The sequence below is a fragment of the Drosophila grimshawi genome, unplaced genomic scaffold (assembly GCF_018153295.1).
Source record: "Drosophila grimshawi isolate 15287-2541.00 unplaced genomic scaffold, ASM1815329v1 contig_848, whole genome shotgun sequence".
Lineage (NCBI taxonomy): Eukaryota > Metazoa > Arthropoda > Insecta > Diptera > Drosophilidae > Drosophila > Drosophila grimshawi.
In genome coordinates, this window is record NW_025063692.1 from 9,449,542 (window position 1) to 9,462,903 (window position 13,362).

The following is a 13,362-nucleotide window of genomic DNA, read 5'->3' on the forward strand; positions in this document are numbered from 1 at the left end:
AATTTATTAAATTAAAAATATAATATATTGAAAATATATTCTTAATAATAATTATAGCTAATTAATAATTATTGCATAACACAATATACATTTGTAAATATAATTACAGATGGAGTATAAATACATATATTTAAAATGTATTCCTCAGTCATATAATCAAAGATAAACCAAACTAAATATTATACTTAAAGTATATTTGTTTAATAATTATTATAAAAAATAAGCATTCTATTCAAAAAGTGGTCCTATAATAATTTAAATAAATTGCATTAAAACTAAGGATAAACCAAATATAATTATATACATATGTGAGAATGTTTGTACTTTAATAAAGCAAGTCAAAATTGACTAAACTGCTTAGCTACTTTTAAACAGTTTGTGATGGCAAACCATGACCAACAATGGAAATCGGGTCTTACTGTGATTTGAAGTGCACTAAAACAAAAAAATAAATATGTTTACGGAAATAAAAATGTCATACAATTAGTGTTTATTTTTTGTATTTGAGTTGCATTTCGAGCATGCGTTCCTCATGCTTATTCTTCACCCGTTGCTCCTCAATCGCTAGGCGCCTGTCGTCCACCTCCTTCGCCCACTCGAATCTCTCCAGCTCGAATTTCAGATGCTTTTCGCGCAACTGCTGTCGTTGCGCCTCGAGTCGTGAGAGCTTCACAAGTGCGTAGTACATTTTAGCAGTTGGTCTCTGTGTGTGCAATTATTATGCTTAAGTATGTTTAACTAAACAAAATAATAAATAACACCGTTACTTACCTCAATGCTCATGTTTTCCTCGAAATAGTCAAACATATTCAAGGTTTCGTCTGCCGGGCGACTTTTCAACTGGAGTTCTCGCTTGCGCTTTACGTCTGGCAATTGATTCACTTAAATGTGTTACAGTTGTTTTGATTCTTTTTTATTATTTAAAAAGTTAATCTCTAGTGCGATTTACTTACTCTTTTCAAAACTGATTTTCTGTTTCTGTATACAAACAAAAACTGTATGACCGCATTTGCCAAAAATCACAGCATGCAAAATTAGCATCAATTTGTATTCATCGACATCGAGTGCTACAATTTAATTGCGATGTTGATTTTTGCAAATAAATACATTCAACAAACTATTGTAATCGTCAAGGAAACAGTGTCTATCTACGTTTTTGCTGTACCTTTTACTTTCTTTACCCATCTTTCGTTGTTATTTTTGTTACCGATAGTAGGCAGCATTTTGTTCAAAAGTTGTGCAATATTTAGTGACAATCGATAATCGAAAGTAGACCGCCACAATAAGTTATCGTGCTGTATCGATGTATTTTAATCAATATAATTGATTAATTCGATCTATCGTACTCGATTTGAAATGCAAGAATAATATCGATATATTGTTGATCGATTGTGTATATCGATTACAAACTGCTGCCAGTAAACTGATATCAAATCATTGTGAAATCGTCACTCGTAGAAATCAGTCGGAGTTCTACAAATTCGTAAAAAGCATACAAATAATATTTAAATTTGCGACGGTGAGTGTGCCAGACATTTTTTATAGCCAATTCTTTTTTTTTTGACTACATTGGTGTTTGTGTTAAACGGTGAAAGTGCAATTGATGTCAGAATTAGTGTGTGCAACAGCTATAATTGTTTTGTGTTATTCGGGGCTCCGCTGGGCGGTATGCGGAGCCCCACTTTTTTTTTGCGGCAGCTTACCTTTTTTTTGTCTTGGTGGATACACACAATGCACGACGTCGGCGACAACGACGACGACGATTGATGGTGACTTCGTTTGCACGACGGATGCACGGGCACACTTTAGTGTGGTGTGCTGTGGTGTACTTGTTGTTGCCTTTTCAAAATGGCGGCTATTGCAGACAAGTCGAAGTCACAAAAAAAAAGTTTTCAACAATTACGAACATACTTGCTTAACCCAAAAAGTTAGTGTTCGCCAGCAGCAAACGAACAAATAAAAAGGGCGCGCAGTTTTCATTGTGTTTTTTGTTTTGTTCAATTATTTATGCTGTACTTTTAAATGTGACGTTATCACATTTTGATTCTGTCCAACGTTTATTGTTATTTTCGTTTTGTTTAGTCAGGTATGTGTGTGTGTGTGTGCATGTGTATACTGGCGGTGAGCAAACGCACACATACACAGCACACGCACACACACATTGTTAGTGAGACATGCGCATCAGCTTTTGAGCGTGCGCTTCTGCCTCTGTATGTGTGTGTGTGTGTGTCATTGTGCTCGTGTTGTTTTTCTTCTCTTGTTCGTCTGCTTCTAATCGAAATTACTGTAATTTTGTTATACATATATGCATATGTCGCATTACATCAATAGCTGCAATGGGTATGTTCATGCCTAAATATATATTGGCATTGAGATGTGATGCAGCTGTTCCATACACGCACACACACCACAGCGGCGATATTGCTTTACGCGCGTTAAATGCGAACGACGCAATTTTCGGTTGGGTACTTTTCTCTCTCCCGCTCGCTCGCTCTCTGATATCTATTGCTATTTCTATTACTGTGATACAATATTGCCAGCCCGTTTCCACATGTGGCGCTCAAATGGGCGCCAAGAATTTTACTTTTCCTTGATAATGCTCTACTACCAATATTATGAAATATGCAAAGCACAATAAGAAAAAGCACCTGTACAACCACACATGCACATGCATTTATCTGTATTGAGCTATTTACGAATACACATTCGTTTCATCCATCAATAGCTGACATAATGATATCAATGCCTTAATTATGTCTTTTATGCAGTTGCAAGCAAGCTGTGTGTGTGTGTGTGTGTGAATGTATGTGTATATGTTTGTGTAAATACATTAATTTTAACGTTGGCTTTGATTTGTTTGTAATCATTTTTAACTGAAAATTTACTTTTGAAGATTTGATTCGTCAAATTTATTTATTGTAATATATTTCAAGTTGTGATCTTAATACGCGCTTAGATTTGGTGAGTCGGTGTTCCACTTTTAGCCGACTAACAATAAGAAGTCTTGGATTTAATACCTGTCAAGTCTATAATTTCTTATTTCTGGTAACTATAAATCTAATACAGAATTTGCGATTTACAGTTAAAGTTTTCATTGCAACTGAAAGTATCGATAATTTTGTCTAAATTTATTGCGATCGTTCACGTTTTCCGTTTGTTGTTGTTAGAAAGTCATGTGCACATTTTCCAAGCGAATGCGTTTAGTGTGTGTGGTGTGGTGTGGTGTGGTATGTAGATCTAAAGCTTAAAACTACAACTCATTACTTCAACATGATTGGATCTGCTCGCATAAAAAAGCAAAACGAAAAATTCACGACGCTTGAGTGGCAACAACAACAAAACAAGTAAAAGTGCTGTAGTCGAGTGAGCTCGACTATGATATGCCCTGAACCCAGTTGTTAAATATATTCTCGTTTTATTGGAAAATAACCCTTTAAAAGTTTTGCACCAAAATGTGAGCAGGTCTTCCGATAAACAAGTGAATATTCATACATATAGTCTCTGAGATTTGCGTGTTTATACAGACAGACGGACATGCCTATATAGACTGGGCTGTTGAGCCTGATCAAGAATATATGTATATATACTTTATGGGGTCGGAGATGCTTCCTTCTGCCTGTTACATACATTTGCACAAAACCATTATACCCTGTTTTTTATTTTACCCATTTTTAATGGGTTCAGGGTACAAAAAGTAATAAAAGAAAGGCAGGCAAGCAGGGGTCGTATTTAGGCTGGGGCGAAAAGAAAAATAGCGATTCATGCCGAGCTCAAGGCACAGGCACCACTCACACACAGAAAATGAAGAAGAGGAGAAAAAAAAGTATGCACTCACACAATGGGGCTGCTCAAGTGGGCACTCGAAGCTGCTGTGGGCTGCAGCAGCAGCAGACGTCGCAACTGAAGTGGAAGCTATGAAGTGTTCCCAGAAAGCAGCAGCGCAAACCAAACCAAAATAGGCTAAGGAAAACGCACAGCAGCAAACAGCACGACGAATAAAAGGAAAATTTCTGCAGCTGCCGCCGCTGCTATCGTTGCTTTATTTTAGCCAAAGATTTCAACCCTCAGTTTTTTTTTTGTTATTGTGCTTCTTTCTTTGATTGCATGCAACCATCCATAGTTGGTTGCCATCATCCGCATCAGTAGCGCGCCAGCGCTTCGGCGCTGAGCGTCGCAATCGCGCTTCATCGTGTTGAAATTCATCTTTCATCTTTTCTTGTTGCAGCAGCATCATCAAGTAATTAGCAAAGATGGCCCGTACCAAGCAGACCGCTCGTAAATCGACTGGTGGCAAGGCTCCACGTAAGCAGCTGGCCACAAAGGCTGCTCGTAAGTCGGCACCGTCCACCGGTGGCGTGAAGAAGCCCCATCGTTATCGTCCCGGCACCGTGGCACTGCGTGAGATCCGTCGCTACCAGAAGTCGACGGAGTTGCTCATCCGCAAGTTGCCCTTTCAGCGTTTGGTGCGTGAAATCGCCCAGGATTTCAAGACAGATTTGCGTTTCCAGTCCGCTGCCATTGGCGCTCTACAGGTAAGCTGGACCTGAACCTGAACCTGAATCTTCATTCACCTCACCCTTTACCATCCTTATCAATTGCGAATTGCTAAAATTATTGGCGCTTATGACGCTCATTGTAGGAAGCTTCTGAGGCCTATTTGGTAGGCCTGTTCGAGGACACCAACTTGTGCGCCATTCACGCCAAGCGGGTGACCATTATGCCTAAAGACATACAGTTGGCGCGTCGCATTCGTGGCGAGCGTGCTTAAGGACCAACCAACAACAAACAGCAAATATTCAACAAACGCAGCAACAACAACAACAACAATAGCAACAGCAAATTACAAACAACAAACAAACAAACATCATTTTCATCTAAAATTGTACATGATTCTCCTCAGAGAAACACTTTGTTTATGGGCGAAAAACAAAACAACAAACATATTTTCGTCAATTGGGGCTTGATTTCATTTTACATAAATATAAATATAAATATATATATGTAAACTTATATTTGTAGAATTGTATTTGTTTTAACAAAACACAGAAAGAAAACAACAACAAAAACACAAACAGCAAACATAATCTATGGAATAATATAATGAATACCCTGTAACATTTATTATTATGATTATGCTTATTATTATTATTGCTATTAATTACTATTGCTATTATTATAAATGTATATTAGTTGATAAGTTTGTGCATCGCTCGATATCCACGCTGTACCTGCCAGTTGGCGACAACAGATACCCAGCAGCTGCAGGGAGGATTTGGCTGCATTTGGCAATCGTTGGCGCGACGATGCCGTCTCCAACAAACAAGGGTTCCAGTGATGATGAGGAGGCGGAGGAGGAAAGCTGCCAATGCGCGCACAGCCACAATCTGTGGCGAGTGAGTGGCGGCAGCTCCTCCCACTCCTCCCGTTGTGGCTACTTGGACGGCGGCGACGCGGCGCCAATGATTGATGCAGCTGCGTACTCCAGTCGCCAATGCGGCGCAGCGTGGATGCCGCGCGATCGGGTCAAATGAACAACACCGAATTTGGCCAACAGCAAACAAACAAAGAACACACATCAGAAATGAGTACACATAACGCAGAATCTATATTAATACATATATAATATATATATATATATGTATATACATATAATTTTTATTTTTTCACCTAATATTACATAATTTGTTCTTCGAGGAAACGCAAACTTAACATATATATTTACGTTTGGTTGGCCCTCCGCACTGGGCGTGGTAGTTTATTAAATAAGTTTTAGATTTACATGCATTTTATACGTTTAGGCAAAAACAAAAATCAAAAAAAAAAAAAAAAAAAAAAACGCGAAACATCCGACAAATTGAGCACATAAAACAAACCAAGTAAAACGCAAAAAAAAAAGAATAAAAGAAAACAAAAAACAACCCGGGTTCAATAATCAACTTTTAAATGTAATGCATTCATATAATGCGCGATAAATGTATTATTCTAAATATGTACACTTAAATAACTTAACATAAATGTTTATGGGAATTACAAGATATTCATATATGCATATAACCGACAAATTACCCCTCCAAAAGTGCACAAAACAGATTTGCACATTATTAACAAGAAATTGCATTGTTTGTTGCATTCAACACAAAACACACAAAACAAAAAAATAAAGAAAGTAAATTGCTGTCTTAAAATACAATACACACACACACAACCCAGCGGAGAGGCATCTGGAGAGGTTCCAGGAGAGGCTTTGCGTCGAGCAGCAGGAGGAGCAGCTCCGCAGCCCTCAGCCGAAGATACAGGAGGAACAGAAAACACCATTGCCCTGTACCCCTGAAGCCACTTCCATGCTGGAAATTATTCAGCAACACACAGTCTTGGTGACTGAACTAGGCCGGAAGATGGACGCCTTTTTAACACTGATGATGTCTCGTATGGAAACACTCGCTAAAAGTCACGCCTTACCATTCAATACCGTACAGCCAGTCCAAGATAACATGAAGCCCAAAAACCAGAACTTAAATAAACGGTTTTTTCTAGAGAAAAAACCAAAAAAAAAAAACTTTGTTTTTTCTTATACTGCATGCGGTACAGTTGACCCAAAACATCAACTGTTGATTTCGTAACATTTGTTTCCCTTTACGTGTGTGTGTGTGCATGTGTTGTGTGATTGTGTATGTAAATTGTGTGGAGAACTTTTGTCAAAAGCAGTTATTAAATGGCAAGTGGCGCCCTCTATTGGTGCAGCGCTGTGCAGTTACTACTTATATGTATGTGTTAACTTGATTGCTTGCTGTATGTATGTGTGTATGTATGACATTCATATGTATGTATGTTGTATCTTTTCACGCTTTGCTTATATGATCTCGAAAGAACAGTCTTAAGAAAGTAAATTTGATTTTATTGATATTTATAAAGAAAAAAAAACGACAATAAGAATCTAGGTTTTACTATCTATGTTTGAAGTAGATAAGATTAGTCTTGCCACACGCAGTGCGCTTATCTTTGCATCTTCAAACAGACTTGCCAGACTTACAGATGCTCTATATACATTACATGTGTAATTTGTATGTCAGTCATGTCTGTACTTTTGGGTGAGATACAACAATCGAACGAATGGTAATCAATTCAATGCAAATCAATTCAAATCAAAAAAAATCCATTCATTTCACGTTGAACCTTTCCAAAAATTGTTTGCTTACCAATTGGATGGAGAATCTGGCAAGTGTGCAAAGTGTAAGGGAAAAACAGCTGTGCTGCCAGCTGGTTGTAATGATTGGTGCCAGGGCTGCCAGATCAATTGACATTGGCGTTTGGCCTTTCGTTCGCAATTTTAATTTCATTTAAGTTTAATTTCAGTTCAGGCAATGGAGAGCAACATGTTTGGCAAACTGCAGCAGCAATTCCTCTGCTGCTATCCCGTCAACAAAATGGCCTGGTCGGTAAGTGTGTGTGTGTTCAAATAATGTTGACAATAAAATTAGTCACTGCCTCTCGTTTATTTGTAGACGCTGCAATTGCCGCTGGAACTGGATGCGCAACGTGCTTTGATAGCGGCGACCTGTGCGCATCCGTTGAATCAACGGTATCCGGTGCGTCGCAGCTACCAGGAGGCGTTCGTCAAGCGTCTGATGCACGTCCTCAAGGATCACGAGGAGCTGCACGACGACATCTATGATAGTCTATGCGGCCAGTTGGCCAAGGCCACCATTAACGAATCCGCTGGCGATTCATCACCCGCGTATGCCTACAAGCACTATGTGCTCCAGCCCCATGAGCAGATCACGTTGCGCGAATCGAATAGCTTTGTTAGCGAAGGCACCACCGGCCTGTGTACCTGGGAGGCCGCTCTGGCCCTGGCCGACTATCTGCTGGAGCATCGCAATTTGCTGCAGGACAAAAATGTGCTCGAACTGGGCGCCGGAGCTGGGCTGCTGGGCATATTGCTGAAGCAAAAATCGCTGCAGCTGCCCGTCCAACAAGTCCTCATCACCGATGGCAGCGAAGCTTGCGTCCAACTTATGCGCGACAACATTGCCTTTAATTTCCCTGAGTCAGACGATGTGGGGAAGCCGCAATGTGCCCAACTGCGCTGGAATCAGATCAGTGAGTTCCCCTGGACAGAATATCCATCGCCGGATCTTCTGCTGGCCGCCGATGTTATCTACGATGATACGCAATTCTCGGCGCTGCTCAAAGCACTCGATTACATCTACGAGCTGCGTGGTAATCGCTGCGAGATGCTGCTGGCCAGCACTGTGCGCAACGTGGATACGCTGCACAACTTTATGCAGCAGCTGGGTGAGTTTATCACACGGCTCTGTAAAATTAACGTTCAATTTGCGAATCATAGTCGAAATATTAAGTTTTTTTTTAATTATATGGAATAATATAATGTAGTTGCAGACATCTTATTATCCAGTAATATATGCTTATATATTATATGTATACATATATATATATATATAAATTTGCTCAGTGATCAGAGAGACGTTATAATTGGTGGCAGCTTATACGAAACCAAAATAACTCATTTCTTTTCTTCTCGTATGCCAGAAGTTGGTGTTTATTTAAATATATATATATATATTCTTGATCAGCATTTCCGTTAGAGCCGATATAGCCTTTGTCGCTCTGCTTTGAAGTTATCTTGATGAAACTGACTCCTTGCGACGGTCGACGATTGACTTCTTGAACTGGATAAAATTCTCAAAATTCTAGTTATAAATTCGCGTAACAATTTCAGAAGAGTTAGTTTAATTTTTAGCTGTTGCTTTTTTATATTCGACAGATGAATTAATTAATGAGTGTGCATTTATTTGTTGCAGAGGAGCATCATTATCAGGTGACGCCTTGTGCCAATGTCTCGGCCTGTGCCAGCCACTTCTGTCGGGATCACACGGCCGCCGTTCAGATTGTGTGCATTAAGCGATAAGCGATAAACGTTAAAAACTAGCTTTAATATAGTACAAACTTATAAATAAAAAAAAATAAAAAAACAGAAAACAAAACAGAGAAAATACCAACAAAAAAAGAAGAGAAACAAATCAAGGAAGATGATTGTGGCCGATTCACTGGCTGATTGTTGGAATGGTGCCATCGTTTAGCCAGCGGACATTTAACTGTTCAATCTGATGCTTCATGAAGATAATGCCATAGACCTCGTGCTGTATATCGAGCAGTTTGCTGTGATGCGTACGCGGCACCTTCATGCCAACGACGAGGGCCAGCAGCGATGTAATTATCATGAACACGAATCCCTGGGCGATCAGTGTGCTATCATCCTTGGCATAGAAATACGAGTTGTTCGCATTATTAACGAAATAGTAATAGACGACACTGGTGCTAAGCAGCTTGAGGCCGTACGAGATTGAGATGATGCATTCGGTGAATCGTAAGTGGGTCACCTCCAGCAATACAATCTGTAGGCAGGAGTAGGCCATGCCAAATACCACCAGGAGCAGCCAGAATGTGAACTTTGAACCGGTCGCACCATAGATAATCATTGCCAATGCCGTAAGCAGCAGCAGCAACAGTTGCATGCTCACAAAATGCACCTTGGCCGAGTAGAAGCACAGACAGACAATGGCCAGAATGCTGCCAGCGAATATCACCCAAAACATGGAATCAATGTGCGCCAAATCATCCAATCGCATCGCATCGTTCAACGAAAACCAGAACACCAAATAGATAAACAGCGCATATTGAATGGCCTCGACGAAGAGCAGCAGGCAAGTTATGTGCCATTGCTGATTCTTGATCACATAGAAGAATTGCAGCCGCTGGATGACATCGGCACGCGTCTCAAAGATGCTGCCATTTGCGTTCGCAATCCGTAAATCGTTATCGAGACTGTTCGTCATGTCCACCGTGCCCAGAACGTGCAGCACTTTCAGACCGATCAAAATGGCCAAGGTCACGGCAGCTATGCACAGATACGTTGCGGCAAAGTTAACATAGATGCCATCGGTCAGCTGCTCGTTGGTTGCCGCTTGGCCCGCATACTGTTTCAAGTTCTTCACGTATGTGGACCCAATCAGACTGACTGCCGAGGCAATGCCCAGCAGATAGCAGCTGCAGCAGCCGGATATCATCATCGATCGACTGACCTTTGAGCTGATCGTGTGCAGAAATCCATACCCGGCCACAAATGTCAAACTGTGCGCCACATACGACATATAAGCGCCCACGTGATCTGCGTAGCATAAGCAAAAAAAAAAGAAACAAATAACAAAATAAATAAATAAATAAAAATGTGAAACTCATATCAGAGGCAGATATAAAACAACTAGATAGAAAGCAAGTCAAGTTATGTCGAGTTATGTAAATTTAATTAAGCAACTTTTGCACATAGAGATAAACACTATAATCAAATTTAATCCTCTGATGTCTTCTCAACGAACCAAAACTTAATTGAACATTATATTTGCATTTATTAAATATATAAAATCGATCGAAATGTAATTAAAGTATTTTCTGTTCATTTTTTTGTTCGGTAATTTTTCGATTCTTTCAATTTAAGTACTTATTTCGGTGTTACTTTTATAGAAAATACAGAAATATAGATTTAAAGTTTTTTTTTTTTGTTTTTCATTTATAAAAAAAGTAGTTTGAAAATGTAGTTTTAAAGTAATTTTCGTGGACTGTCGAAAAGTGTGTATTAAACTCATTTCAAAATGCTTGCGCTTCATTCAAATTGTAATCAATATTTTTGTTTGTTTGCCACTTTGTGGCAATCAATTAAAACAAATCAATTTCATTGGATGGGATGCCAACTCACCATAGCCATCGGCGAAATAGAAACAGCTGGAGATTAAATTGAATGCGCCGGCCACAAACAGAAGCCATGGCTGCCAGTAGACAATGCAGTGTTTGATATACTTGATGACCAGCATCGCCAGGGCGCTGAGAATTGCGACAGAGGCGCCCAATATCAGTGGACCATAGTCGATGAGATCGCCCTGAGTGCTCCGTTCGGCGACAAACGCGCACATCGTGTACCCAAAGATCAGTCCACAGGGCAGAAAGCATAGGCAGACTGCGGCGCAATTTGGGCCGGGCGGAGAGATTAAGATTAATTGATTATTAAATATGATTCATTCGCGCATGATTCACGAGTTTACGAGTACCTACCCACATAGCTGGGCGCGTATTTAAAAAACTTTTGGACACAGGTGCTCCATAAATTCGACATGTTTGACTTCAATTTCAAATTGTTGAAGGCAATGAATGCATAATTTGCTAAAATTCAGATATTTCTGGCATTTGTGCGAGACGAGCGCGGAGACATCCAAATTGCGACTAAGAGTAGCATAGTAGTGAATGTTAAATCAGTTGGCCGATTGGCTATTTAGCTGATTAGATAAAGCCAAACAAAGGTGGCGCACCTGCATGATGACTAATCCCCAGCCACGTTAACTGAGCCCAGCCAGCCATGTGGATAAACGGATGCCCAACTGATATGGCCAACTCGGTGGCGAATTCAAATTCATGACCATCGATTTGAACATTAAAAGCTCGGCAAAAACTCTGCTGATAACGAACCTAATCTAATATTGTATAAGTGACAACACTTAAAGCTCTCCAGGGAGCGTGTAAAGTGTGTGCTGCCCCAGCTCAAGTGGAGCAAACGCTTTGCATGCCACTCGACATCTGCAATCGGCAATGGGCAAAGGGCAATGTCTTACTCAACACTCGGCTTGGGGGTGGGAATGGGGCAGGTGTGGGTTATCAGTTTGTTTACTTTTGAGCACAGTTTCTCGAGATGGACAGAGAGAGAGACGGAGCGAGAGAGAGAGAGAGAGAGAGAGAAAGAGAGAGAGCATGTGCAGAGAAAAAACAGAGAGATTACCTCAACTCAACACTTTTAGCAACTCTCCTGGAACTACGATTTTTTGTAGATAAAATGTTCTTTTTTTTTCTCTTGTTCACCATTCTTATTTAATATTCATATGATTTGATTCTTATGTTCAATCACCATAGATTGATTTTGCATTTAAACTTGAAAATAATTGTTGCTTATCACCTTAGAGCCGTTTTTATTTTAAAAACGAGTGTTCAATTCATTTCACACTTAAACTTTTGGAAAGCTGAACAGATTACAAAGTTATATACAATTTGATGTAAGGAAAAATAATCGTTTTTTATATATATAAACTCATATTTATTATTGTATTTTTGTGATTTATATATATATATATAAAATACAATAATAAATATGAGTTAGAACACTTTAATCATCGCTTATGGTTTTATGGCTTTCTTATTGTTCAGTTTTTTAACTTTTTTTGAGAGCCTAAAATCCTTTTTCCTAAGCTTACAAATTGTATGTTTAAATGCGACCTGTGACAATATTTCTGGTGAGAATGATGCCATAATTATTTTTATATAAATGTAAGCCTATATTTTAATTATGCACAATCGGTTGAAGGTATTTTTCCTTGTTTAAATTTAAAACCAAAGTGAGTATTTAACGAATTAATACCTATGATATTTGAAAATTGATATAATAAATACTCTAATTTATTTAATAATTTCATTTTGTTTTATACTATAATGCCTCAGCAGTGGATCACTTCATATGCTTACTAGTATTATATTCTTATCTTTAGAATTTACGCGAATGTAAGTCGAGTGTGTGACGTCACAGGCAGCGAGTGTGCTTAACAAAAATGTTGCCTACCTTTTGGGGCCGGCAGACAAAGCATATTTTGAGGCAGTCGTCGTTGCGTAAGCTGCACAGTGGTCAAAGTTGATTTTTAAAATTGATTACATTTTTTTAAAAAATCGTAGATTCTCAAAGAAATAGTTGTATTTTTAATATAAATATAAAAAACATACTGTTTTTATTTTTTTTAGTTTTACATTTAAAATAAATATTCCAAAATGTTGATGCACAACTTTGATTGTGGAACCATAGTACTGCAGACAAATTTAATAAGTGCAGGGTGCAAGCACACCGAGAGAAAGAGAGAGAGAGAGAGAGACAGAAGGTGGGGGAGAGAGAGAGAGAGAGTGAGAGGGAGAGGAAAGAGAGCTCGCTCTCGCGTTTGCGCCGATGCCTCGCGGGTGGCGACCCAGTAACAGAGAATTTTGGTTGCCTGGCTGCTATCACTTCCGGAATTTTGCTGGGACGACAACAACAGAAAAGAAGGAACTGCGCAAGAGTTTTGCAATTGCAATTGCAGTGCAGTGTAACTGAAGCTGGAACTGGTGCTGACGGATGCATTGAAAATACTGAAATCCCATAATCCATAGCTGGCTAACAATGATGGTCAACATGTTGCAGTTTGGAGTCATTACACCTTAACTGGGCACAGAGAAGGACATGTCCCGAGACTGATACCAACATCAACACCAACACTCTCT

The 13,362-nt window shown here is 39.3% G+C and overlaps 4 protein-coding genes across 5 annotated transcripts; 2 read left to right on the plus strand and 2 right to left on the minus strand.

The window, feature by feature from the left end:
• Positions 1-67: 67 nt before the first annotated feature.
• LOC6565758 (SAFB-like transcription modulator) lies at positions 68-1,223 on the minus strand. The gene is made up of 4 exons (XM_001992354.3): positions 1,166-1,223; positions 954-1,067; positions 772-881; positions 68-703 (listed from the first exon to the last, which is right to left on the minus strand). The coding sequence occupies exons 1-4, from the start codon at positions 1,221-1,223 to the stop codon at positions 491-493; spliced, it is 495 nt and encodes a 164-aa protein (XP_001992390.3). The 3' UTR covers positions 68-490.
• A 213-nt stretch (positions 1,224-1,436) lies between these two features.
• Positions 1,437-5,115, plus strand: LOC6565759 (histone H3.3A). Of its 2 annotated transcripts, none has more exons than XM_032739047.1 (3): positions 1,437-1,519; positions 4,226-4,532; positions 4,640-5,115. In XM_032739047.1, the coding sequence occupies exons 2-3, from the start codon at positions 4,251-4,253 to the stop codon at positions 4,766-4,768; spliced, it is 411 nt and encodes a 136-aa protein (XP_032594938.1). In that variant the 5' UTR covers positions 1,437-1,519; positions 4,226-4,250; the 3' UTR covers positions 4,769-5,115. The 2 variants fall into 2 exon arrangements, with proteins under 2 accessions (XP_032594938.1, XP_001992391.1); XM_001992355.3 differs by having other exon boundaries at positions 1,466-1,519; positions 4,229-4,532.
• Positions 5,116-7,180: 2,065 nt separating this feature from the next.
• LOC6565761 (protein-lysine N-methyltransferase EEF2KMT) lies at positions 7,181-8,929 on the plus strand. Its single transcript, XM_001992357.3, has 4 exons — positions 7,181-7,230; positions 7,354-7,436; positions 7,503-8,295; positions 8,823-8,929. The coding sequence occupies exons 2-4, from the start codon at positions 7,362-7,364 to the stop codon at positions 8,927-8,929; spliced, it is 975 nt and encodes a 324-aa protein (XP_001992393.1). The 5' UTR covers positions 7,181-7,230; positions 7,354-7,361.
• LOC6565736 lies at positions 8,791-11,358 on the minus strand. The gene is made up of 3 exons (XM_001992358.2): positions 11,128-11,358; positions 10,775-11,032; positions 8,791-10,189 (listed from the first exon to the last, which is right to left on the minus strand). Exons 1-3 carry the CDS (start codon positions 11,186-11,188, stop codon positions 9,066-9,068), a joined length of 1,443 nt encoding a protein of 480 aa, XP_001992394.1. The 5' UTR covers positions 11,189-11,358; the 3' UTR covers positions 8,791-9,065.
• Positions 11,359-13,362: the final 2,004 nt, after the last annotated feature.